Here is a 23,745-nt window from a genome sequence, read left to right as displayed (position 1 = left end):
GCCGCGCCCTTTTCGGGCAGATTTCCCCTAAATTCCGCCTCGACGCCTTGAGGCAAACCGAAATCTCCTGGGGGGGGGGCGGGCAGCGCCTCCTCCCCGCCGCCAGGGGCCGCTGCGGGCCGGCAGCCGCCGGGGGGGGGCCGCCTGCACCGGCCTCGGAGCGCGCGGCGCTGGCTGCCCGCGCCGCCGCCATGGAGCCAGGTGGGAGAGGGGGTCCCGGGGGGATCCCGGGGGGGGTTCGGGGTCCAGGCGGTCCCGGGGGGCTCGGTTAACGGTGCGCCGCGTGTCTCCGCAGGGCCCTGGGGCGTGTGCGAGGAGATGGCCATCCTGCACGGCGCCTTCCTGCTGGCCTCCAGGCTCGTCCAGCCGCGGGCGCTGAGCGAGCTGCGCAAAAGCGAGTGGCCCCTCGTGGGGCCCCCCATCACCGACGCCCTGCAGGAGATCGGCGCCCGCTGCCCTTCCCCGCCGCAGGGCAGCCTCTGGAAGAAGGAGGCCGTGGCCGTCGTCTGGGCCAAGGTGCTGCTGCCTGCCCCCCCCGCCGCCTCGCTGGACCAGGAGTGGAGGGAGGATGCGTTTTTCTCCGTGGGAAGGATGATCCCCGACGTTAACCGCACCGTCCTCTTCGAGCTGGTCAAGGCCCTCGGCGAGCCCCGGCATTTTGTGCAGCTGCTGCTGGCGTTGCCCCGCGCTGTGCGCCAGAACGAGCTGGAGAGCTTGGTGCAGTACGTCGCGAACGAGACGTCACAGTCGGACATCAGGTTCTTCCTGGACGTCTGGTGGGAGATGATGAGACACGAGGAGGGGCAGGAAGACAGAACAATCTCTACGTTCAGCACCCTCGTGCATCAGCATGGGGGTGAGTCCTCTCTGGACGATGGTCTTCAGCCCCCAAAACGGTTCAAGGGTGACCCTGGTTCTCTGAGTGGCTCTCCTGCTGCCACCGGCCTGCTCATGGTCCTGGTAGAGGGGTTAAAAGAAACCTACAGGAGCATTGCCCTGCCCCGCATGAAGTGCTACGCCTTGGCCAACCTGGTGGAGCTGCTGTCGGTGTTCACCGAGCTGGCAGCAGAGGGCAGCCCCCTCCCTGTCACGGAGTACCTGGACAAGGTCAGCTCGGTGGTCAGCCTCTGGAGCAGCGACGCTGAAAGCCAGTACCACCACAGGGCGCTGGACGAAAAGGTGAAGGAGGCTGAGAGAAGTGTGAGCTTCTCGTCCATGGCCAAGCTCTCGCGTGAGGAACTCTTTGTGGGTTTGGACTTTCTCTGCAGCTTGCTGCATGCCTGGGGAGAGGAGCTGCAGGGCATCCTGAACGGCTCGGAGGATCTCTGCTACGAGAGCTACCGGCTCCTCGACGCTCTTACCACCTTCAGGAGGAACCTGGTTTGCTTCTCTGAGAGTGGAGGCCTGAGTAAGGATGAGACGCACAAAGCGTTCGAGCTGCCACAGACCATCGAGGACTTTCTCAAGGAGATCAGCACCAGCCACAAGAGCAAGGATTCAGACACCAGCCTCGTGTCTTCAGTTGCCATGACAATCATCGAGCAAAAGCTGCACCGGCACGCGGAGATGTGCTCCGTCTTTGCTTCTGAAGAGACCTGGGTCTTTTCAGAGGGCTGGGTTGACTGCCTTGTGAAAAACAAAGAGCTCTTCCAGAAGCCAGAGCTAGTTCTGAAATTGCTGCAGACTCTGGTGAACTTTGCCAAATCCTGCCAAGACAGGGAGGCCCGAGAGATGCAGATGCAAGTAACCAAAGCCATCGTGGAATGTTACAGCGAGCTTTCACTGACTGACAAAAACCAAGTGATCTCGGGCGTCCTGGCATCTTGGGGAGGACCAGGTCTGTCCCTGAGCTTGCAGGTGGTTGTGGAGGGGTTCCAGGAGGATCTCAATGTGACTTTCAACCAGATCACGAAGAGTGTGTCTGACGAAGGCCTTACCAGGGCTGTGGCTTCTGTGGCCAGGCTCACTCTGCTGTACCCTGAGGCCACTATCAAGCAGGTTTGTAGTCTTGCTGTTGTCAACCTAGGATCACACCAGTTCCTTGCGCAAATCCTCTGCTCCCTCCCAGCGCTGAGCTTCCTGGAGACACACGACGATCCAGGCAGGCCACGCAGCCTGGTGGTGCGGTGCCTGAAGGAGGCAGTATGGGAGAAGCTTTCCACTGCAAGGGAGAAGGAGCAGTTCCTTGAGTTTTTGGCCTTTCTCATGCAGCCAAGCTCAGCTGCTCCACTTGTGTCACCTGCAGAGGTGACCAAAGCCCTTGTCCTTCCCTATTTGAAATCAGACTGTGCTCAAACGGAGCTGAGCCTGCAGATCCTCAGTAAAGCTTTGGGGATACAGTCCTGTCCAGAAGAGGACTGGATCAAGTCCTGCCACCCGTTCCCGCTTCTCCTCAGCCTTTGCAAGCTCCTGGATGGCTACACAAAGCACTGGCGTCAGCCCAGGGACCAGCCCTTCCCTTCACTGGAGACCAAAGACCTGGTGCTGAGCACCCTTGGCCAGCTCTGTGAGGCGATAAGACCAGAAGCTGCTCCCTCCCCTGAGGTGTGGGTCCAGTCGCTGGCGTGGCTTCACAGGAAGGTGGCGTCACTGGACTGGACCGTCGGCCTCCGTCTGAAGAAGTTTTACAGAGACCACTTTAAGAACGAAGTCCCAGCCACGCTGTTTGAGATCTGCAAGCTCCCCGAAGACGAGTGGACATCCCGGTCTTTGCCAGCCTATGGGCCGGGCAGCGGGCTCCTGGCGTGGATGGAGTGTTGCTGCGTGTCCGCAGCGCTCAGGGAGACGATGCTGACGCTCCTCACGGTCAACGTGGACAACCCCGAAGAGGTGAATCTCTTCAGCAAAGGCTTCCTGGTGGCCCTCATACAGGTCCTCCCTTGGTGCAGCCACAGCGAATGGAAGAGGCTCGTGCACGTGGTCACAAACCTGCTGGAGAGGCAAGTGTTGCACGTGCCCTACACGCTGGAGTACGTGCAGTACATGCCCCTGCTCAACCTCCGGCCGTTTGCCTGCTACCTCCAGCTCTCCGTGCTCTTCCTGCGGGGCTTCCAGCTCCTCTGCAGCTCCAGCTGCTCCGCCTGGCTGCCGGCAGACGCTTGGCTCCACGTGGTCCAGCTGTACTGCGGCAGCCTCACGGACCTGCTGAGCTCCATCAAGAGCGCCGCGGGGTCGCCCTCGCAGCCCCCTGAGGACGGGAGCCCCGCGGAGGAGGTGTCCTTTGTCTGCATCCAGATGTTCTGCCACCTCCTGCACGTCGCCGCCATGCTGCCGCCGGACAGCGGGTGCGGCGAGCCGCTGGTGGTGGTGGCGTTGGAGATCCTCTCGCAGTACGAGGCGTTCAGCTCCGCCGACAAGTCCCCCAGCAACGCGCTGCGGAGAGCCAACGAGAGGCACTTCCTGGAGTCCATCACGGACAACGTTGGCGACGAGGAGCTGCGCGCCACCCTCCTGCAGAAGCTCAGCAAGCTGGGAGCTTAGGCAGCCCTCTCGCTCAGGGGAAGCACAAGGAGCTAATGAGGGCAACAGGGGAGAGCATCGGCCCTGCCGCAGGGGAGCTGCTATGTGGAAAGCTGTAAGATCTGTAATAAACCTCGTCTATTTTTCTCTTTTGAACTTATTTCCCCCCTGCTGTGTTCTCTCCTAACCTAAGCAACGAAGGGGCCATATACGGATGGCTGGGAGCAGCTCTTTTTTTTTCTTTTTCCAGCGTCAATAGCTGCGAACACAACTGCTGTCAGTCCTGCGCCTCCGACTTCGCAGCCTCCGGCATCGGGGAAATCATTTTCCTGCGGCTCCCCTGCCGCCAGCCCTCTCCTTGTCGTCGCGGGCAGGTTGCCGTGTTTGCCGTATGCTGCTGGCGGGGGGAAAGCGAGTCAGGCAAGCGCTCTGCGGGGCTGGCAGGTACCTCTGGCAGTAGGCGTGGGCTGCCCCGGGGCAGCTGTGGGTAACCTGCTGCCTTGGTGCCTCCCCGCCCAGCAACGAACGGCACGTGGGGGAGAAGCAGCCGGTGGCGCGACTGAGGAAAGAAGTCTTTATTTATTGGTCTCTTCCGATAGGTGCAATAGTAAACAGGGCAGTGTTGGTGCGGTAGTAAACAGGGCAGCGTTAGTGCAAACTGAGATGCCGTATTGGCCTTCTTGTCTTTACGTAAGGCACGTTATTTGTAATAAAACCAGCAAGATACAAATAGTTGTAATGGGTAGCAAGCGGGTTATAACGTCTCGGTAGTTAACGTAACAGTAGTGTTTCTGCAATAACCGACTGCGTGCTGGAAAGGGCCCTTTCTTGTCTTCTTCCCAGCCTGTGCAGCCATGGCAGGGACAAGCCCTGACACCCCAAAGAAACGGGTCTCCCAGTGCCGGCCCTTTCCGGCCCTTCTTTTTGGCTTTTAGAGGGAATGAAAGGCACAGAGTGGCCACCGGGGCTCTCAGCTGCCCTGCAGCAGAGGGAACCCCAGGCGTGTGCAGGAGGCTGCAGGGAGGAGCGCGCTGTGCTGGCTTGCCCTGTGTCCAGGGAAGGGAGGGCAGCTGCCGGGCTTGTTAACCCCACGCTGCAGACATGGTGCAGGGCGAGCAGGGAAACCTTTCCCTATTTCCACTGGGACTGAAGGTGGGAATGAGCTGAACCAATCAAGGACACGGCTCAGCACCCTGCTCTGGTGTTCCTGGTTCCTCTTGCACTGACCCAGTTCCTTCCCTGCTTCTGGCAGGCCTCCTTTTGTGGGGGGACAGGATGGGGCAGGAGGGATGGACCCTACACCCTGAGCTCAGGCTGTACTGGCACCCACAGGGTGCTGCTGGTGTCAGCTGGAGGTGAGCAGGGCTGAGGAGCAACCGTTTTAGGATCCTGTTGTGTCAACTTCTCCCTCCAGCCCTGCTGGGGACACGGGAGCCACCCCATCCCCACCTGCCGGCCGCACACGTCAGGCAGGTGCAGTGAGAAGCCCCTGGGGGGTAAGTGGGGAGCCCGAAGTGAGTCTGAGCCCCGCACCAGGGAGGCGCGTGCGGGAGGCGGGATGCAGCTGTAGCTTAAGGGCAACGTCGGTAAAGGTTGGGAACAGGCTGTGCAGAACCACGGCTCTGCTCCCTGCTGGAGGCCGTAAACTGGAGCTGGAGGAGTGGCTCTGAGCAGTGGCAGGGACAGCACGCGGCTCCCCCCGGCCCCAGCGCTGCCGCGTGGGGCTGGGCATGCTCCAGCATCGCCTGCGCCGCTGCTCTGCAGGCCCCTTCGCGCCGTGCCTCGCTCCGTGCTGGCGTCAGTCTCCAAAGAGGGGGGATTTGTAACCAGCCCCTCTCCTGTAACCGTTAGTTTGGTGCCACAGCGCTGAAGCCCAGAGGGAATGTCGTGCTTGGGGCAGAGCTCCTCCTCGCTGGCCCCTGCGGGTGGGAGGACGCCGGGCGCAGGAGCAACGTGGGAGGAAGCTTCCCCCAGAAAGTCCCCCCAGCTGCGGCCGGCGCTGCCTGGCAAGGCCGCCTCACGCCAGAGCAGCCTCGTGGTATGGATGCTTCTGCTGCTCTGCCCCCGCACCGCTCCCTGCAGCGCTGGCCGTGGAGGCAGAAGAGCCGGGGGGGGGGACACAGCCCTTCTCCAGCCCCCGTGCTCGCCTGCCTCTGCCGGCCATTACCTGCTCTTGTCGGCGGGCGAGCGGCCGTAGAGTCGGGCGGCCTTGCGGCAGATGAGCCCGAACCAGTAGAGCTGCGGGGCGAGGAGGGAGGCGTTGGCGATGTTGCAGTGCAGGGGGATGCGGAAAGGCACCAGGTACAGGGGGATCCCCGCCTGCCTGGCGTAGGCCGCGTACATGAAGGGGAAGAGGAGAATGCGGCAGAGGAAGAAAGTCACCAGGATGAGGATCCCGTTCACCTTGTGCAGGAGCGTGTCCTGCATCTTCAGCTGGGGAAGGAAGAAGGCGCGCGCAGGTGAGGGCTGTGCTCAGAGCATGGAGACGCAGCAGCAGCAGGAGCCGGTGCTGCCCCGCAGCCCTACAGGCCAGGAGCTGGGCGAGGGGGGAGTGGAAGGGGCTCCAAACGCAGCCCCCTGCACCCCGGTGCTGCGGGAAGGAGCAGGGGAGGAGCAGCCAGTGGCTGCGGATGGGGAGGAGCGCTTTGGAGGGAACAGGAAGGTGAGGTGGAAGGGGATGGGATGCTGCTGCGTGAGGGAGAGGGGCACTGCGGGGTGGGGAAGGGCTGCGAACCCCTTCGTGGGCAGCGGGGGGGCCCATCCACCCGGTGAGCCCGGCCCCGAGGCGGCTGCGATGAGCCCCGGCCCCCCCCTCGCGTACCTGCATGAGGATTTTGCCCAGCGATACAAAAGGAGTGCTCAGCTCTGCCGTGAAGATGCAGCCCACGAAGAAATCCCCCAGCTCTCCCCTGAAGTGCTGCAAATAAAGACAGCAGTGAGCGCGGGGCCCTCCCCGCCATGGCATGTTCTGCGCTCAGGGCCCAGCTGGTTTCAGGAGAGGTGGGTGAGAGCTAACTCTGAGCATCTCCCTGGGCTCAGGCCTCCTGCCAGGCAGCGATGCTTTGCCAGACACAGCCTTGGCTGCACGGGCGCTGAATGTGATGCCAGCCAAGTAACCCTGTGAGCGGAGACCCTCTGCAGGTCGGTCTGAGATGGGAGAAAAGCACTGCGCAAGAGCAAGGAGGCACCCTCCTCCACGGGAAGCTTTGAGGGCGCAAGGAGGACGCTGCCCTGTCTGGGGGCAAGGGGCAGGACGCGGTAACACCCGGCTGTGCTTCATGCCCCATGCTCCAGGGCAGGGACATCTGGGGACAGGAGGCAAGGAGCAGCTACAGGCAGTGACGCAGGGAACGAGGCTCGTTGGGCAAGGGAAGGACCCGCTGTGATGCCACCATCCGCGGTGACACCCAGGGACACCCCCGCGGGACCGCATTCGCAGCCCTTACCTGGGCGACGGGGGCGAGCACGATGAGGATGAAGAGGTGGTGGGTCACCATGAGCCGCTCCCGCAGCAGGAAGCTCCGCACGCTGGCCAGCGAGTGCTTCTTCTCCGCTACGCCCTTCTCCAGGCTCTTGTGCCAGTGGCAGAGGTACATGACGTAGATGTCGTAGGTCATGTAGGGAACGAGGACCCAGATGTACTCCACGGCCAGCCAGTGCCTGGGGAGGGAGCAGCACAAGGAGGTGTGGCGGTGGAGGAGACCCGCGCCTGCCGCTGCGGCGAGGGGGAGTCGAGGCAGAGCACGCCCCGACAGCACCCCGGGGCCCATCTGCCAGTAAGTACGGGGGTTGTGTTCCTGCACCCGTGCTACTTGGAGTGAAGGGGGAGCGACAGGTAATTCCCGAAGGCAGCAGGTGAGCGGTGCTCTAGAAGCGACGTGTTTATCCAGGCGGTGGCTTTAGGTTTCTGGTAGGGCCACGCAATCAGCCTTGCATCAGGCAGGAAAGCCACAGGGACGAGTGACAGAGATCCCAATCTCCCGAGGAACCCGGGGCCTCAGGGACCCGGTGCTGCTCAGGGTCTGGCCTGCAGGACCGCAGCCATTCCCTGCAGTATTTGGGGGCCCAGCACCCCCTTCCCCAAGGACGCTTCCTCGGCACTGCCCCGGTCGCAGCTCGCCGTGCCAGGCGCCGCAGGGCCGAGCACAAACACACGGCGATTAGCCCGGCAGGCAGGTGTGTGCCAGGGCTGGAGAGCTGCGCAGGGCAGGTGCACGGCACCTCCCCGCATCAAGGGCTCGTCTGCCAGCCCTGCAGCACGCGGTGCCCCCCCGGGACATCCGGAATCAACACCTGGTGGGAATAAAACGCTGAGACTGGGTGCCTTCTGCCTGCCGTTCCTGTCGGCTGCCCAGCCCGGGTTAGCGTCCGAACGCAGCTGGAGACCTCAGAGTTAACTGGAGACGCCTGGCCCGGACTCGGGAGAGTGAAGTGCAAGATGTTTAATATAGGCAATAAATCCCTGTGAGACGTTTGTCTGTTGGGAAATAATTGCACGCAGATGCCTGTTCCCAAACTATGTCGGAATCCCGGTTGCACAACCCGGCTGCAGTAACCCCTGCTCGGCACGGGGACCGGGCTCCTCGAAAAGCACCGAGCGGAGCTGCAGGGGCAGGGAAACCACCACCGGCAGGGAATCCGCTGCTGCTCACGGAAACATAGCTCGGGGCCTGAATAAATCCGCTCTTGCTCTCCTGCTGCCTCAGGAACACACACAAGGAATTATTTCTTACTTCAGACAGGAAGATATCCAAAATGTGGGGATATCCCAGGGAGGGGGATGGACCAGCCCTTGTTGGTACAACTTGCCCAGGGCTTCGGAGGGCAATTACAGCGCCAGCAGTACAATGCTTTTCTGCCTGTGTAAATAAATTGGCAGGTTTTATTGCAGCCCTTGTGGTGCTTCCTGGCTCTGTCTTGCTGTCTTTCTCCGAGACCTTCCCCGCCGAGCGCTGTGCTGCGGTTCCCCCAGATACGAGGAAAATTTGGGGCTCTGGCCACGTCTTTGCTCAGAGCCGCGGGGGCTCCTGGCAGCAGCCGCCTTCCTCGCCGCGGGGCCGGGATTGTTCCCCTGACCACACGGCGGGTTTTAGAGGGTCGAGGTCTAGCTCATCGGGACCCTGCTGCAGTGAGGTGAGACCTTTTGTACCCGTGTGCCTGAGGCACTGCGGTGACCCCGGGGCCGCTTCGATGCTCTGCAGGCACAAGGATGCTCAGGCGCGTACCTGGCGGCCGGGCTCCGTGCAGGTGCCCTCACCGCCAACCTTTGCGCCGATTTACACCGCGAAGAGCCAAAATCCGACACAGGGCTCACCCCTGCCTCGGCACGGCTACGTTCTCCCTGCCTCCGTTTTCTCTGCTGCTCTCAGCCCTGGCTTCAAGCCTCTTGCCCTGGGTGGCTCTGCCCGGAGCTCCTCACGGGGCGGCCGCCCCGTAAACCCCACAAGGGCCACGACAGCTCCCCGAGCAACGCCGGCCGCCCTCCCGGGATTTCTGCTCCGGGGTCCGTTGGGCTGCCCCTCTCCAGCCACCCCCGGCTGGCTGCGGGCTCGCAATAACGGGGACGCCCCCCCCGTGCCCCCCCCCCCCCGTTACCTGTCTCGCACCACATCCCCGCAGCTAAGCACCACCGTGAGCCCCGACACCGTCGCCATCGTGGCTTGGACCGTCGACACCAGCCTGCAAGCGGCAGAGAGGAGGCGGCTCAGAGCCGGGCCCCGATCGGATCGCACCGAGTTGGGCACCGGCGGCGCCGCCGCACCGGGGCTCGGCCCCCCCCCCCCCTCCCCACCCAGCCCCGTACCTGCCGCTGAGCAGGACGCGCTCCCGGAGGCTCCATGCCGGGGCCGCCCAGCGCAGCGCCCGGGTGCAGAGGGCGAAGAGCCCCGGGAAGAAGGCGGAGGCGAGGGCGAGCGTCCGCCACATGGGACCCGCGCCGCCACCTCCCGCCGCCACCGCCCGCCGCCGGGGCGCGCCGCGAGGCCCCGCCCCCCGCCCCGCCCACGCAAGCCCCGCCCCCTCCGTTAAGCCACGCCCCCGCCGTTAAGCCCCGCCCCCTCGGTCCTCCTGGTTCCCGGCATGCCGCGCGGCCCGGAAGCGGCGGGCCGCTATGGAGGAGGACGAGCCCGAGCTGGCGGCGGGGCTGGAGGCGGCGCTGGAGCTGGCGCCCGCCGTGCAGGCCGCGATCGAGCAGGTGGGGGGGGGGCGGGACCGGGGGGCCGGGACGGGGCTGAGGGGGCCGGGAGGGGCCTGGGAGCAGCGCCCGGCGCGGTTCGTGCGGCTGCCTGCGCGTTGAGAGGCGGCTCCTGACCGGCTCGGGTCGCCCCTCCCCAGGCTTCTGGGAGCCGCTGCGGCCTCCAGGCTCCTTCAGGCCCTGCGGCGGCGGTCTGCTGGGTCGCGCTGTGCCCGCAGGAGGGGCCGGCTCGGACACACGGGGCCGCGCGGGCTCGTGGCGGGGCAGGAGGGGGCTGTAACGCCGCGGTGGGGCGGGTGGCACCGCGGCTCTGTGCTCCCCTCGGCAGCAGCGTGTGACAGCTCCCGGCAATTCACTTTCTCATCCCGTGCCTTAGTTTTTCTGGCTCCAGCAGGTGATGGTGGAGCTGGGCAGGTGCCCGTGAAACTCTGCCCCTAGGTGAAGGCTGCTGAAGAGGCCTGTTCCTGGGCGAAGGTGTTCTCATTTAGACACTCTGACACAAGCACTGCTTTTACTGTGGGACAGGTGCAGGAAGGTGAACGGTGCGCGTGCCCAGTTAAGGCATGGTTTTGTGAGGGCTTTGTGGCCGGGGTGACGTGCGGAGGTGGTGCTGCAGCGTGATGGGGAGCGCTGCCGTGCTCGCTTGGCGTGGTTTTGACCACAGAGAGCGAGCTGATGGCTGTATGAATATGAAATAAATATGGCACCAGAGAAGGGAACGCAGCGTGTTTCAGTCTGTGGAGACAAAAAGCAAAGCTTGCCAGCTGTACTTGCATCGTTTGAGCTACTTCTGAAGACAGATCTGTCTGCACCACAGCTGCTCTCTTCCCCTTCCTGGGGGTAGGAAGAATCATCCAGCCGATTCTATTTCTTTCCCTCTCTTTCATGTGCGAGTGGCAAACCCCAAGTCTCCAGAGAACTTGTACAACCATTTCTTAATTCATCGTGTTTCGTATTATGCGGCTGTGAAAAGCAAATCCTTTGCCTCGCACCATGGGGCCTCACAAAGCCCAAGCGAAGATAAGGGCAAGGCCTCAGCAGGGGTCATCATTTCCAGGCAACTGCAAAGCTCTGAATGGTTTGGGATGCATAATTAATGGCTCGCGTGTCTCGGGAATGACTTGCACAGGGCTGATTGTGCTTGGCCTGCATGTGGAAGCACACGCGTATGGTGTCTGTGTTTACCCAGGCTGATATGCCCAGGAATTTTGGTAGGTCGGAGATCTCTGGAGATCTCACTCCTGGGGAGAGGCCTGACTGCCGTTTGTGCAGGCTTGTTAGGACGGTGCTGAACACAACCTGAAGTGGGTGCGGAAGTAATTGGAAGTAGCAGGTATTACGTGAAGTTACAGAAATTAAAGTCGATTGTATTTTTTGTATTTTATGTTACTGATTGTATCTTCTCCTTCCCTCTCCTCAGGTGTTTCCCAGCCAAGATCCCCTGGACAGAGCAGATTTCAACGCTGTGGAGTACATTAACACCCTCTTTCCCACTGAGCAAGTAAGTAGTGCTCACAGTAAATCCCTCTCCTTGGTGCAAGGAGTAACCTGGTAGTAAACGACTGAAGGCGTGTTTAAGCCTGTAAAGCCTTTTCTTCCAAACAATAGCATATGTAGTAATGTTGTGACAATAATCACTCCTTAAATCTTCATCTAATGAGGTTTGCTCATTACGCATCTTCTTTGTACCCAAAGTGCTTGCTGGAGTCAAAGTTCTTTGATCTGTGGACGTAAATTAGCTTTATACACAGAGGTTTGTGTAGCAGCACACCTCATAACTGTGCTGTGCGTTAATCATTAGTGAATCCTCAAGGGGTTTAACCGCATGAGGCAGGTGTTGCGTGTGAAATGTCACTGAAGAGTCATCTGTGTGTGTGTAACCCATTGTTTCTTTTGAGATGTAAAGAAGGAGATTGCGGTGGGGTCATTATCCATACTCGGTCTTCCCCAGATCAGCCCCGGGGCAGTTTTGAAGTAAGCTATTTTGAAAAGGTGTTTCTGCGGCTGAGGGCTGGGTTGTGAGGCAGCTCTGTCGCAGGTTTTACCGTGTTTAAGACCCTCTGCAGCGCCGGCTTTTTGTCCTTCAGGTGCCTCTCTTGAGTTTGCTGGGGGTGCTGGCTTGTCCTTTCTCCTTTTTGCTGGTGGAAAGGCATTCTTCTCCCTCAAAACCCCCACTACAGCTCCAGCAGCAGCCAGGCCTCCTCCAGCCGTGCGCTGGGTGCCTGGGCTCTGCGGGAGGGTCCTGGCCAGGGAAGGTGAGAGCTCTGCACTGCACTGCCCGCTGGAGGTCACTGTCACCACGGCATTTTGGGGCCGTTCCTGCTGACTGCAGGCTCGCGGCAGCACTGAAAGAGAATTGCAGGGAGCACCCTGCTTGCCTTGGGCTGAGAGGGACCTGCAGGGCTGGACTGCTCTGCCTTCTGCTGCTGTTATGTGACCTGAAGAGCCTCTGAGTTGCCCTGTGTCTGTTTCTCCACCTGTAAAACAAAGTCATGCTCTCCTTTTTGTAAAGTAAGATGCATGAGGAAGTGCTAATTATCACAGCTGGTATGTATCAAAGTAAAGAGGGAAAACCTATTAACTTTACTTTGTGTTTTTCATGTTGTAGTCTTTGGCAAACATCGATGAAGTCGTGAACAAAATCAGATTGAAAATAAGGTAAATGTTTCTCCCTTTCCTTGCACCTCTGATGGGCGGTAGTCTGGTTGTTACCAAGGCTTCATAAGCACAGCCTGTGCTGTGGCTAATTGGAGCTTTTAATTTGCTTAAAAGACAAGGACAGGATCAACCTGAAGCCTAATAAAGTTGGAAAGAGTCAAAAATGTATCACTAATTAGAGGGTTTTTTTAATATCCTGCCCCTATGGTGTAATGTCTGCCTTTCAGGTTATTTTATGGTGGATTGCAACGAACTAGGAATCAATGAGCACCAAATTTTAGTACAATTTGAAGGCTGAGAAAACAAACTACCCAGAATACTTGCTTGCTGAGAATTTGTTTTGTTGGTGAGGTCAAAGTAGCAATTGTAAAAACTAATTTTATGTTTTTATTGTCGTTATTCTTACCATAAGTGTAAAATAAAAATAACTCTGCAGGAGAAAACCTAAGTTTCTCCACAGTCTGGCACCAGCAGCCTGAAAAAGATTGAGACAGCACTTTAATATATGAAAAGTGGAAATGAAAACCGACAAGGGAGAATGTGTGATATTGCTCAAGGGAAAAGAAATGCAAGGAGCCCCAATTAGATTATGTAAATTTTTTATTTTTGCAACAGGAGCTTTAAATTATGTAAGATATTGCCCTACAGAGAGAGGGAGAAAGAAGTATGAGTTCAGCATTGGTAGCACCAGCTTTTGGATTTTAAATTAGTTTTGTAGCTCTCAAAGGTTCCCAGAAATTATTTTGGTCGGGCATATAGAAAATGGATTTGACGTTATAAATTGTTTTCTGCAGGAGGTTGGATGACAACATTCGAACTGTAGTGAGGGGACAGACGAACGTGGGACAGGATGGCAGGCAGGTACGTGTATCTCCTCTCGAGCAAAGCCAGTGGTTCTCATCTTGTGCTGCTAAATCGAGGCTTGGCTCTGGCAGGCAGCAACCTGCTCTCATCGTTAGGGAGGTGTTTCTGCTTTTTTACACTAATGACTTCCCGAGCTGCTTTCTGAGCGGCTGTTCTGTCCTGCCTTCTGATCACCCTGCAAAGGGAAGTGAATGAGAAATCGATTATAAAAATCAAGAGCAAAACCAGGAGGCTTGCAGTAGCGCCTCTCTAAAGCTAATTATAAACTAACAGGATTAAACAGGTACAAACACATTTGCCATTGAGTAAGAATCAATAAGAGGCTATTTAGCCTTCTAACTAGGCTGTTTGCTGAAGTATCCCGAGTAGCTAGTGACTGAGCTGGATGACTGACTGCTAGTTCATCTTGTGTGCCTTATTCGGCCACCAGGTTTTCCATTTGTCTCTTTCTTGACAGACGTGTTTGCTCAGAGTGCGGTATTGAACAGCACGGCCATGGCTGCGGTGTTTGCGAACGCTGAGCTTGGTCCGCGTGTTATCTGATTGTGAGGTATCATTTGGTGTGGCTGTACTTCCTCTGTCTGTCGATTGATCTTTTTTAATACCGGATTTAAGAAGCGGTTGCTGGGTTGGGATAGTCGTTCCCTCCCCAGCAAGGCTTTTCCAGCAATTCCACTTCTTGCTGCGGTAGCAGTTGGCGCATATTTGCTCTTCTCTTGTGATAGCGCTGCCCCCGCTCTCACTTTTTCCCCCCCCCCATAAAGTCTGTTGTGTTGAAAGAATAAGTTCTGGGCAAACAGGACATGAAGCCCCTGCAGGAAGTGGTGAGAAGAGCTCTGCGTGGAGAACAGAAAGAGACCAGTACGAAAACGTACATCGCTGGCTGGCTTCCAACAGGCTGTGTGTGCAGCCTTGTGCTCCAAGGGATTTAGAGAGGTTACTTCATCGGAGAACACAGAGACCGGGGCTTGGGGTGAAAAACGTTTCATTTCTAATCCTGCCTCTGCCACGGAGTCTGGCATCGAGTGAATTATTTACCTTATCTGCGCCTTTGTATTGTTCTCGGGCAGATGTGAGCTGCTTACCTAGATGGGAGTCTGCTCTCCTAGCAGAACCAGTTCGGTGGTTGCGTGGTTTCCCAAGTAATGCTGTTAAACTGGGGACACTCCTGGGACGTGGCTCACCTTGGAGTAGTGCTGCCTGCGGTCACTGCGGGGATGAGACAAGAAATCAAGGGGGCAGCAACTGCAGAGATTGAGGAGGGACTGGAAACTCCTCCAGCACTTGCGGAGTGTGGATATGATTGGTGGCGACAGGGAAAGCTGCTGCAGTTGTCGCCTCAAATAGGCTCAAAAGGCTACGAATACAGAGAAGGCTTTAAAAAAAAATAAATCAAGTAGAGCTGTGGGTACAACTTGCCCAAAGTGCCTCAGGACTCACAGGTCCGAAGGGTGCACCGGCTGAGAGACAAACAAAAGAAGCAGTGCCACAGTCAGCGGTGCTTGCAGGGTGACGAAAGCCTCCCTGTGCTATGGAGGTGCAGCGAGTGTTGTTTAGAGCTTTGCCTTACATCTGTGCTTTTTACTCTTTAATCCCTTTGAAGTCCCCAAAGCGTGCTGAGACAGACTTGGACAGTATCCTGCTGTGAAGACTCGAGAGGCAAATCTTCCGTGCAGCCCTTCGTTTAGCTTGGTCGTAAAAGAACCAATTAAATTTCTGTCCAAGTTAAAAAAAAAAAAAAAACAACAACACTTCAAACGTGAATGTGTTCGTGGTGTGTCTGTTGAGCAGGATGTTAAATTTTTATAGAGCAAGAGGCCTGTCTTCTCCCAGTCAGGGCAGAGGTTTTGTTTTACAACACATGGTAAGAAAGTCTGAATAGAGCTGAAAGCAAGGTGCCCTTAAGACAAGACAGTGCTCTGCTAGGAAGGAGGTCAGTGCTGTCTGAAGTTTTTTTTTCCTTTTTGTCTCTTCTGGTAGTAGTTTGTAGTTTGAAAGGTCTTACAGTAACGTTAGGTTCTCTCTTCTACAGATCTCATTCAATTTGTAGGAAATTGTAATCTTCACGATTTTAATATTTCCTGTGAAATTGGCACGGAGCGTACACATAGGTGCATAGTGTCATCATCCTGTGAGCGTCTCCTTAGGAAGCCCAGGGTGAAGATCATTATTGCAATTTATGATATTTACCACACCCTTAATTAATAAAGAAATGGGTGGCAACCAGCTTTTGCAGTAGGTTGGAAATAAAGCTTAGAAGCAGCCCCAGCAAGAAGTTTAATACATCTTTCCCTCTATAATGGCTTGTTACCACGAGATGGCCATAGCCCGTAGGATGCTGTACTTGCAACAACCTAGCTTTTGAAAAACCCATTCCTGGCTTTTGACGTATTTCCATCCATTGACACATTGAAACCCAAGGATGGTGCAATCCATCCTTTCCCTGAAAGCGTGCGCTGTAAATAAAAGTGCCTGTGAACTCTGATGTTACAGCTGCTTGGATTTCAGTGGCAGCTCAGGGTCCTGTGCGTTTACTGTAAGCTTGGATCTGGGAGGTGTTTTGCAAATACCTCTTCAGTTGTGTTCTCTTCTAACCCCACGTGGTGCAAACCGTAACCAGGATCTGCCAGGGTTGCCCGACCGCGTGATATCGGAGCTAAAGGAGCTGCTTTTGTCTGGAGAGTAAGTAGCACGGTTTTTATAAACATCCTCTCAATCCCTGACTTCCTTCCCAAGGAAACACAAACCTCAGCTCCAGTGGTAGAACAACAGAAATGTTCCTGTGCGAGCCAAAGCAAGCCAGGAGGGGGTTCCCTGCCGAGTCCTTCTCTCCGTTTTCCACAGTAGCTGCGCCCCGCTGGTGCTGGGTGCGTGGGGGCAGCCAGAGCTGCGCACACCAGCAGTTGCCGTCCCTGCTGTCCTCGCAGAGCGTGCGCCGTGGGTGGAGAAGCTGATTCAGGGAGCTCAGCCTTGGCTTTTCCATCTCCTGGCAGCTTTAGCTGCCAAACGGGGGATTGGGAATCTCGTGTAGGCTGTTGCTTCAAGCGCTGCCCAAATTGCTGGGGCCAGGGAGCTGTTACTGACTAATCTTTATTTTTATAGCATATTTGGAAACCATTGATACCCAGCAGGTTCCTAGAAGGCAAACCGAGGCTGCGTAGCCCGTGACAACTTGGTTTCTCTTTGGGTATGGGGTCATTTACCAAAGCAGCTGCTGGCAAAGCACCTTCCCCTTGTGCTGAGGAGCAAGAGCTTTACTCAGCCCTGCTGAGAGCTGCACCTTCGTGGCTGTCCAGGAGGGGGGAGCCCAGGCTCGTTTTTGAGGCAGGGCAGTGCTCTGCTGGTGAGGTGCCTGAATAGTGCTGCGTGTTGTTCTCCCAGCTGGAGCAGTTGAAATCCCCGTCAGGCACAGTGGTGAATATCTCGTATGCGGCTATGGAAATGTGCTCTGTGAAGAAAAGGAGACCTCAGGGTTAGCGAGTTCAACACGTTAATTGCAGATCCAGCCACTGATACTGCCTGTGATTGAGGCTTCTGGCTGATAGCGTGGTGGTTGTAACGCCGGGGACGACGTCTGTGCTCCGTCTGCGTGCTGAGATGAGTGAGCAGGCCTGCGAGGTGAACCGTAGGTGTGTGAAGGATGCGGCGTTTGTCATCAGTCATTAACCTTTAAGCAGTTGCCTAAACATCTCGATCACATACACACGTTCGTAGCAAGTAGTACCTAGCTCTCTGAAAAAGCAAGTTCTAAACCTAAAACTAAAGTAATCAAATGGATGTGGCCCCAAAAGAGTTACTGAAGCGGCTCTGCAGACAAGAATGCTCTCTCCTCTCCACGGAGCGTAATGTTTCTCAGTTCAAAGCATCTGCCTTTTTGAAATTTTGCCCTAGAATTTCCTCCAAATGCGAGAGCCTTAAAATAGTCTGGCTCATTTGGCTTCCCCTTCCTGGTGCGGTATTTCAGTAGAGCCTGCAGACAATGCCGTGAACTTCAGAAATTATCTCACTAATGATCCTTTTATGGGAGGAAACAACAGCCGTGGGTGGAACATTCCTCCGCAGGGTGTAACAAAATTTTCCTTGGGAGTCCCAGACTTGGGCTATTTCTGCTGCCTTGGGAGAGGCTGGGAATGCAGGAGCTGCCGTAGTTCTGGTGTAACAATACGTGGCTCGAGCTGTGCCTGCGCTTTCTGGGGAGCCAGCGCTGTCCCTTTTTTTTTTCTTGTAAGGTTTTTCTCAGATTTGCTGCTGGACTGGAGTCTGGGCTGACCTTGCTAGGAGCTCCAGTCCAGTTGTGGTATAATTTCCTCTTCACCCCAGGGTGTAGTATAAAAAGTTCCCATAGATTTTTCCACTGAACGTGTAACGCGCTCGGTGCGTTTCTATTTGTCACTCTTTTTAGTTGTGTTTATTGCTGAACCTTCTGCATGGACTGGCTGTAATTTTTTTGACAGCAGCTGACATGCCTTTACTGCTTGTTTGGCTGAAGCTGCTTCACCTATCGTGCTCTTGTCCTTGTATAAGGCAGCCTCTGCATTTTCAGTCTGGTTTAACCCTTAACAGTGTCAAACAGGGCACAGGGGCTTGCGTCAATAAAGGTGAGGCAGCTTTGCGTGAAGTCTGTTTTGGTAGGAACTTAGACCTCAAGGGGCTTTCCAAGCTCCCCAGTGGTTTTGTGGCTTCGTAGTTTGACTCTTAAAACAAACAAAACCTCTTTGTCTGTGGCCCATCTTTCCCTTCCTGCCCCGTGCGCGCACACACGCACAAAGTAAATAACTGAATTTCAATGGGTAAAGGCTGTTTTAAACAAAAGCCTTGCTCATGGAACAGAATAATTCAGTTGGAAGGAGCCTTTGAAGATGTAGTCCAACTGCCCGACCTCTGCAGGGCTAACCAAAAGTTAAAGCCTATTAATGAGGGCTGTGTCCAAACGCCTCCTAGCACTCAGTGTGTCCTGGTGCGGCTCGGTCGGTGCTAGACCAGAGTTAAGTGTTAACTCAAAGAGGAAAGGGGATGTGCTCTGGGCTGGGAAAAGCCGTGCGTGTTTCTCATGGCTGGAGATACGAGCTGATAACTGGGATTGCTTTGTTTGGCTCTTGCTTCCTTGCTTTGCTCCATGAGAACAGTAATATGTTGTTTTTTTCTTAACTACAGCAGTGCAAAAAAGGAGTGGCAGCTGCTGTGGTTAAAGAATACAAATATATTCTTGTTGCCCAGCCTGAACCCGGCGCAGCAGTAGACAGCTTAATTAGCCATCCCGGGCTGGGTAACCATTGCTGTCCTTTCTCATCGCGTGTAAAAATAAACACGGCTCAGCTCTGCAGCTGCGGTGAGTCCCAGGCAGCCTTCCCTGCCCGCGTGCTGCAGCGTCTGGCGGTCGTTAAGGCTGTGGAAGGAGGGGAAGGATGTGTCTGGCATAGAAAAATGCCCACAGGTTATTGGGTTTTACAAGGTCGTAGCGGGAATTCAGTAAAATGTGGCTGTTGTTTTTCATAGCGATCAGGAAACGTGTTGCAGAACCAATATAGGGAGGAGAAGAGATGAAGACGGGAGGAAAAGAAACGAAGATGGACGGCGAGCAGAGAAAGTGATGTGCAGGCGCTGCAAGTGGCAGAGAGCAGCAGCAGGGAGCGTGGCCCTCCCCTGCTGGTGGTGTCAGCCTGGCTGCCGGGTGCCCGTTTAGCTGGCACGTCCTCAGCTGCGGGGCAGCCGGCGGGTGGTGTCTCCGGAGTCAGAGCTTGTCCTCCCCTGCTCCGAGTGCTGGCTTGCAGGCAGCAGCAGCCTGGCAGGCAGAGAGCTGATTTTGTGCAGCGTTTGCATAAACACGCCGATTAGGCAGCGCCGTTGCTTCAGCTTCCCTTCCGACCTCCACCTGTTTGTGTAGAGGTAGCTTTTTGGGCTACAGGTTGTGTTTGCCTCTCAGCTAAGGTAGCCAATGCTTTCTGATCTCCTGCCGTAGGTACTTTGATTTCATTTCTGCATTTATTTAAATAAGTGCTCTCTTCCAGGCGTCAAAGTGCACGCTGCTTCCTTGGCTGCAGGTTTGGTTCGTGGCCGGCACTGCTGTGCTGCTGCTGCGCCTCGATGAGGTGCCCGGGCTCTGCTGGGGTCGTTTGTGTGAGCATTGAGAGCAGACGAGGAAAATCACCTTGAGAGCTCAATAACTAATTAAACCTATGTCTAAAAAATACCTGGGGGCATTTCTGTGTCACCACCCCTGATGTTGTAGGCACCGACTCTGGCCTATTGTCTCCCGCAGGGCTAAGCCGTATTGTTTGCTTTTTATTGAACGGTTCAGGGTTCTGAAATACAAACAAGCAAATGTTAGATTTCACTGTTTTAAGGTGATGAATGGATGAGGGTTAAATACTGTGTCTGAGGCTATGTAATTTTATAGATTAAAAAAAAAAAAAGTCATGCCGCAGATTCTGTAAGGCTCCAGCCCGCTGACTGAAGTCCCAATATTCTTTTGTAACCCGAGAATAATAAACAGAAATTGAGCTGCCAAAATAAATCAAATGTGATATTCATTTAGAGTCACTTCCCTAGTGAATTATGACAGCTGGACAATGTCCTTCCCATCTAGGAGACACGGCGAGCTCTTTCTAGCCCAGAACATATTTATTGAAAAGGGTTTCAGGTGAATGGCACGCCAGGAAGAAATAGTGCTGTTTATTATTCTTTTGGCTACCGGCCATTAAAACTGGCATCTGCAACTGCCCGAAGAGGTCAGGCGTAACTTCTGCCATCTGCTGCAGAGCTTGGTTCGAGGCGGGTCCGAGTGTGACCTTGCCTCGTGCTTCTGGGTCAAGAGGTAACGAATGCGCCGTGTCGTCCTGCCGTCCGAGGCTGGGGAGCAGGTCACGTTTTGGGCTGGTAAGAGATGTTTTATTTCTGATGGTGTTAAAGGCAGGTTGCAAAGGGAGCCTGGGCCGTTCCACAGCCAGCGCTGCTTGGTTTTGGGTGCCGGCAAAGCGAGAAGCCCAGCCTGAAAATAGAAATCCCGATAACAGGCAGGAGATTCTTACTATGGAATTTTTTCCTCCTCCCCTTTTTTTGTTGTCTCCCGTTTTTGGTGAGTGGCAGTGTTTGGTCCAGCTGTGCTGCTTCCATGCCTGTGGCAGGTGAGCTGTCAGCATTTCCATTCCGAAATCCCAATTTGTAGGGTTCGGGATGCAGTCATCCGTTTCCCCATCTAGATCTGGCCTCCTCAGGTCCAAACCTGGATATGAATTCACCTTGCGAAGTCTGAGCAGCACCAGCTCGACGGGTTGCTGAACTTGGCTGCAGGATGTAAAACCTGTGCTGCTGTGACAGGTAAAATTACTCACCTGCGTGAGAGAGACCAATAAAACTGCTGTCAGTTACAGCACACCACCACCTTTCTTCATCGTGCAGGACTGGGCGATGCCAGACAACTGACAGCTGAAAAGGGCGCTGGCTTAACGCAGGAGCGAGCTTCAGGAGCTGGGCTGCAAGGTTTCAACCAGCACTACGTGGGACATCGCCTCCTGCTTCACGTCTGCTGCCTGCCAGTGTCCGTGCAGCTACTCAGAGCACGGATTTTGATTCCTGAGTATGATTTGGAGGGTTAAGTGAAGGGACAAGAGTAGCAATTTTAAGCTTGGTGCAGTATTGGACATAATCTGCTTTGATTTAAAGCCTCCTGTGCAGCCGTAGAGGTTAGGACTAGAGCTGATGACAGAAAACTACATTCTTTAGCGGCAATTGTGGTGGTTACATAGCATTTGATGAATCCTAGGGTGGAAATTTGCTAAAATCAAAACCAAGGGTGATGAGCGTCTCAGGTTTGTCTGCTCAGGGGAATTATCTGGGTATCCGTGGTGTGTTGTCACAGTGCTCTAATGGACAAACCCTCTTGGCTCTAGCTGCAGCAGTTTATCCACCGCTGTAAAACTTAAGAGCTTTCTCTAAAATGAAATCAGACTGAGAATAAAAGTGTATTTCTAGCCTTTCTCGGTCTGGAGGGACTCATTTGTGCGGGATTTTTAGTGGCAGAAATGGTTAGGCTGGTCACAGTATGCAAGGGTTTCTTTGAAATCTGCAGCTGAGGCTCCTTTGAGAATCAGGGATGGGAACTTATTTTTAGTCATGGTCCAGATTTTCATTGATCTGGGCTGTAAGTGTGGCAGCAAATGAAAGAAGCATTAACACACTGTATTCAAGAGCGGGGACCGATCCAGGAGCGTTAAATTCTCAGCATCCTGACCACAGCCCAATTTGTAGCATTAAAAATACATTTGGATGCTGTGAATTTGGCAGATGTGTCAAGCGTCTATAAAATACTTAGTAGAGGGCAGCTTTCTGATGTGAGTAACGACATCCAGTTGAAATATATATTGGCTAGAAGGAAATAAAACTAGCACGTTTCTAGAACAACACCAGGGAGCATATGGAACCTATCAAGGTATTTTAAAACCCTTGCTGGGGACAGAACAGTGTTGGTTCAGATCGTCCCAAAGCTCAGACTTTCCTAAGCAAGCAAACTGCCTCTGAAAATTTTGCTCTTTCCCCAAATAAATAATGTTTTGTAGTAACACACTCTTTTAATTCCTCTGTTTGCATATTTTCTAGCACTTCAGTATTTGTTTACTTGCACAAGATTCCTGATGGGATGAACATTCAGAAATCAGCACACCCACCAAGGAGACGCCGCTGCTCGGCTGGAGGGATGCGGTGGCTCTGTAGCAGGGGGCAGGAGCTGTGCCTGGGGTGGGGAGGGGAGGAGAACGCTGTGTCCATTTGCAGCAGCTGTGGGGATTTGCAGAGGCTGTAACTCACTGAGTTTGGTTTTAGGCTTGAACAGTGTTGCTAATGCTGTTTTTGGTGGTGTGAACCTCGTACTGTAAGTCATGGGAACGTTAACTTTCAAAGGACGCTTCACTTCGAAATGCTGAATTCTAAATTCGTGCCAGTATTGCTCCGTTAGGCTTGGTCTCATCCCGCTTCTCACTTGGCTTGTTTTATTTCCTCCTTTTGCTGGTTGGAAGATCAAGATAAAAAGGTGCCACAAGTGATGATGTGCAGACTGACCTTAGAGGTTGCTTGGGACGATGCCAAGGAAAGATATTTTTTAGGCTGTCTTTTTCTTCGTGATTCATGCTTTAACTGCTCCCTCTCCTTTCATACTGGTGTTCGATGGACTCCTTTCCTGTTGCATCTCAAGGTGAAGAGGGTTAAAGAGCTGCAGCTGATTCATGTGCTGTGCTTTTCCCTCCTGCTTTGGAGAAGATGATGAAGACCTGTGTAGCTCAAGGTCTGTCCAGCTTACCTGGGGGGTGACGTGTGCTACAGAGTTGGGTTTTCCAAGTCCTGTGTGCATCTTCTCAGCATTCTGCATTAAATCACTTTTGTTAACGCAGGAGCCGGGAGAGTTTCCACTGTATAAACGCAGACTGGCTGGAAAATGGGGTTGCTTAAAATCCATCCAGTTCTTAAATTGGAAGACCCCTTTCCCCCTGCAAGAACTGGCTGAGGAGCCTGTTTGTAGGTGCTGGGGCTGTGCCGACCCACGCCTGGCTGGCAGGTGAGACACCCCGTGCCAGAGAAGGGGCAAGTGATGTGCAGCCAAGCCTGTTGCCTTGCATCGCATGCTCCATCTTGCTCCATTGCTGGTCCTGCCCTCTTCCTAAATTCACTGATTTCAGAGCAGCTGGGGTGCCCTGGGGGTAAACAGCTCAGCAAAAGGCACTTGGGCACCGCGACCGATGGCTCCCCTCTCGGGCAGAGTCCTGCCAGAGTTGTGTTTCTCAGCTGGTGCCTGGCGTCCAGGGACCACAGAGGTTGCACGAAGTTTTAACAAATAATGCTGATGGGTTAATTGTAGCTTACAGGCTCGCTTGCTGATTAGAGTCATATGGTGTTCGTCCAGGGCATTGCGAGCTTAATTTTGACATCCGTGTATCATATAAGCATAACAGGTCATGTATCCGCTTTATTTATTAGTGGTCCTCAGCCCTTGAAATGAACTGCCCTTTTAGGGAAGGAAATACAATAACGTAGCTTTTGCAGGCCAGTTGGGAGTGCCGTAAATTTGCATGGATGGTGAGGAAACCAGTAAATAGTATTGCAAGGTGACCCCTGTGTCAGGCCACAACAGCCAGATTGGTGGGTGGTGTTCATCGTGTAAAGCAGCTGTGTCAGAGGAAGAGCAATGCCTTTTCTTGTGATATGCTTCTGGTTTTTAGAATTTCTGTCCACAATAAATCCTCTATTAATAAAACAACAACAAAAGCAGTAAGAAAAGGCTTTTAAAATTCACGATTCGCTGTCTTAATGGGAGCAGCGTGAATTTACTGAAGGAAATGCGTTCTTAACCATATCTCAAGTGTGGTCTTTTTACGTGTCTGTAGTTTCCCATCTCCCGTTTTACAGGCGAAAGAGTAATCATTATGCACAGTAATAAATCTATTTATTATTCCTTGAACAATTAGACCTGCTTTCCTGCCTTAGATGTCAGTTTCATATTTCTTAATAATGAACATCATTTATCAAACATGAGGTGATTTTGCGCTTTTCTTTCCCCTGTCTTCACAGTGACCAGGATGGTG

At 54.6% G+C, this 23,745-nt stretch overlaps 3 protein-coding genes across 4 annotated transcripts in view; 2 read left to right on the top strand and 1 right to left on the bottom strand.

Annotated features, from left to right (window-relative positions):
* Positions 1-55: 55 nt before the first annotated feature.
* On the top strand, positions 56-4,198 carry GEMIN4 (gem nuclear organelle associated protein 4). 2 transcript variants are annotated; one of them, XR_014574238.1, is made up of 3 exons: positions 56-201; positions 296-3,574; positions 3,710-4,198. XR_014574238.1 is itself a non-coding variant. In XM_083806343.1 (2 exons), exons 1-2 carry the CDS (start codon positions 192-194, stop codon positions 3,478-3,480), a joined length of 3,195 nt encoding a protein of 1,064 aa, XP_083662469.1. In that variant the 5' UTR covers positions 56-191; the 3' UTR covers positions 3,481-3,619. The 2 variants fall into 2 exon arrangements, 1 of the variants encoding a protein (XP_083662469.1); XM_083806343.1 differs by lacking the exon at positions 3,710-4,198 and having other exon boundaries at positions 296-3,619.
* On the bottom strand, positions 4,020-9,450 carry TLCD3A (TLC domain containing 3A). The gene is made up of 5 exons (XM_083806396.1): positions 9,263-9,450; positions 9,055-9,138; positions 6,906-7,119; positions 6,281-6,376; positions 4,020-5,892 (listed from the first exon to the last, which is right to left on the bottom strand). The coding sequence occupies exons 1-5, from the start codon at positions 9,382-9,384 to the stop codon at positions 5,623-5,625; spliced, it is 786 nt and encodes a 261-aa protein (XP_083662522.1). The 5' UTR covers positions 9,385-9,450; the 3' UTR covers positions 4,020-5,622.
* Positions 9,451-9,518: 68 nt separating this feature from the next.
* Positions 9,519-23,745, top strand: part of VPS53 (VPS53 subunit of GARP complex) — a 62,392-nt gene continuing 48,165 nt past the window's right edge. The window contains exons 1-4 of the mRNA XM_083806337.1: positions 9,519-9,652; positions 11,073-11,153; positions 12,261-12,310; positions 13,105-13,171. Of these exons, the coding sequence (XP_083662463.1) occupies positions 9,569-9,652; positions 11,073-11,153; positions 12,261-12,310; positions 13,105-13,171 (282 nt within the window). The 5' untranslated portion in view covers positions 9,519-9,568. The remainder of the gene's footprint in view (positions 9,653-11,072; positions 11,154-12,260; positions 12,311-13,104; positions 13,172-23,745) is intronic.

Source organism: Anser anser (assembly GCF_964211835.1).
Source record: "Anser anser genome assembly, chromosome: 20".
In the NCBI taxonomy this organism is placed as follows: domain Eukaryota; kingdom Metazoa; phylum Chordata; class Aves; order Anseriformes; family Anatidae; genus Anser; species Anser anser.
Note: the sequence above shows the minus strand (reverse complement) of the source record. Positions and strands in the feature narration are given on the sequence as shown.

What these genes read in the sequence shown, in the direction of transcription:
- TLCD3A (XM_083806396.1), bottom strand. Translation starts at nt 9,384, where the DNA reads ATGTGGCGGACGCTCGCCCTCGCCTCCGCCTTCTTCCCGGGGCTCTTC. An exon ending in CGCGTCCTGCTCAGCGGCAG is followed by an intron (nt 9,139 to 9,262) that starts GTACGGGGCTGG and finishes TGCCGCTTGCAG; the next exon opens with GCTGGTGTCGACGGTCCAAG. An exon ending in GGGGATGTGGTGCGAGACAG is followed by an intron (nt 7,120 to 9,054) that starts GTAACGGGGGGG and finishes CTCCCTCCCCAG; the next exon opens with GCACTGGCTGGCCGTGGAGT.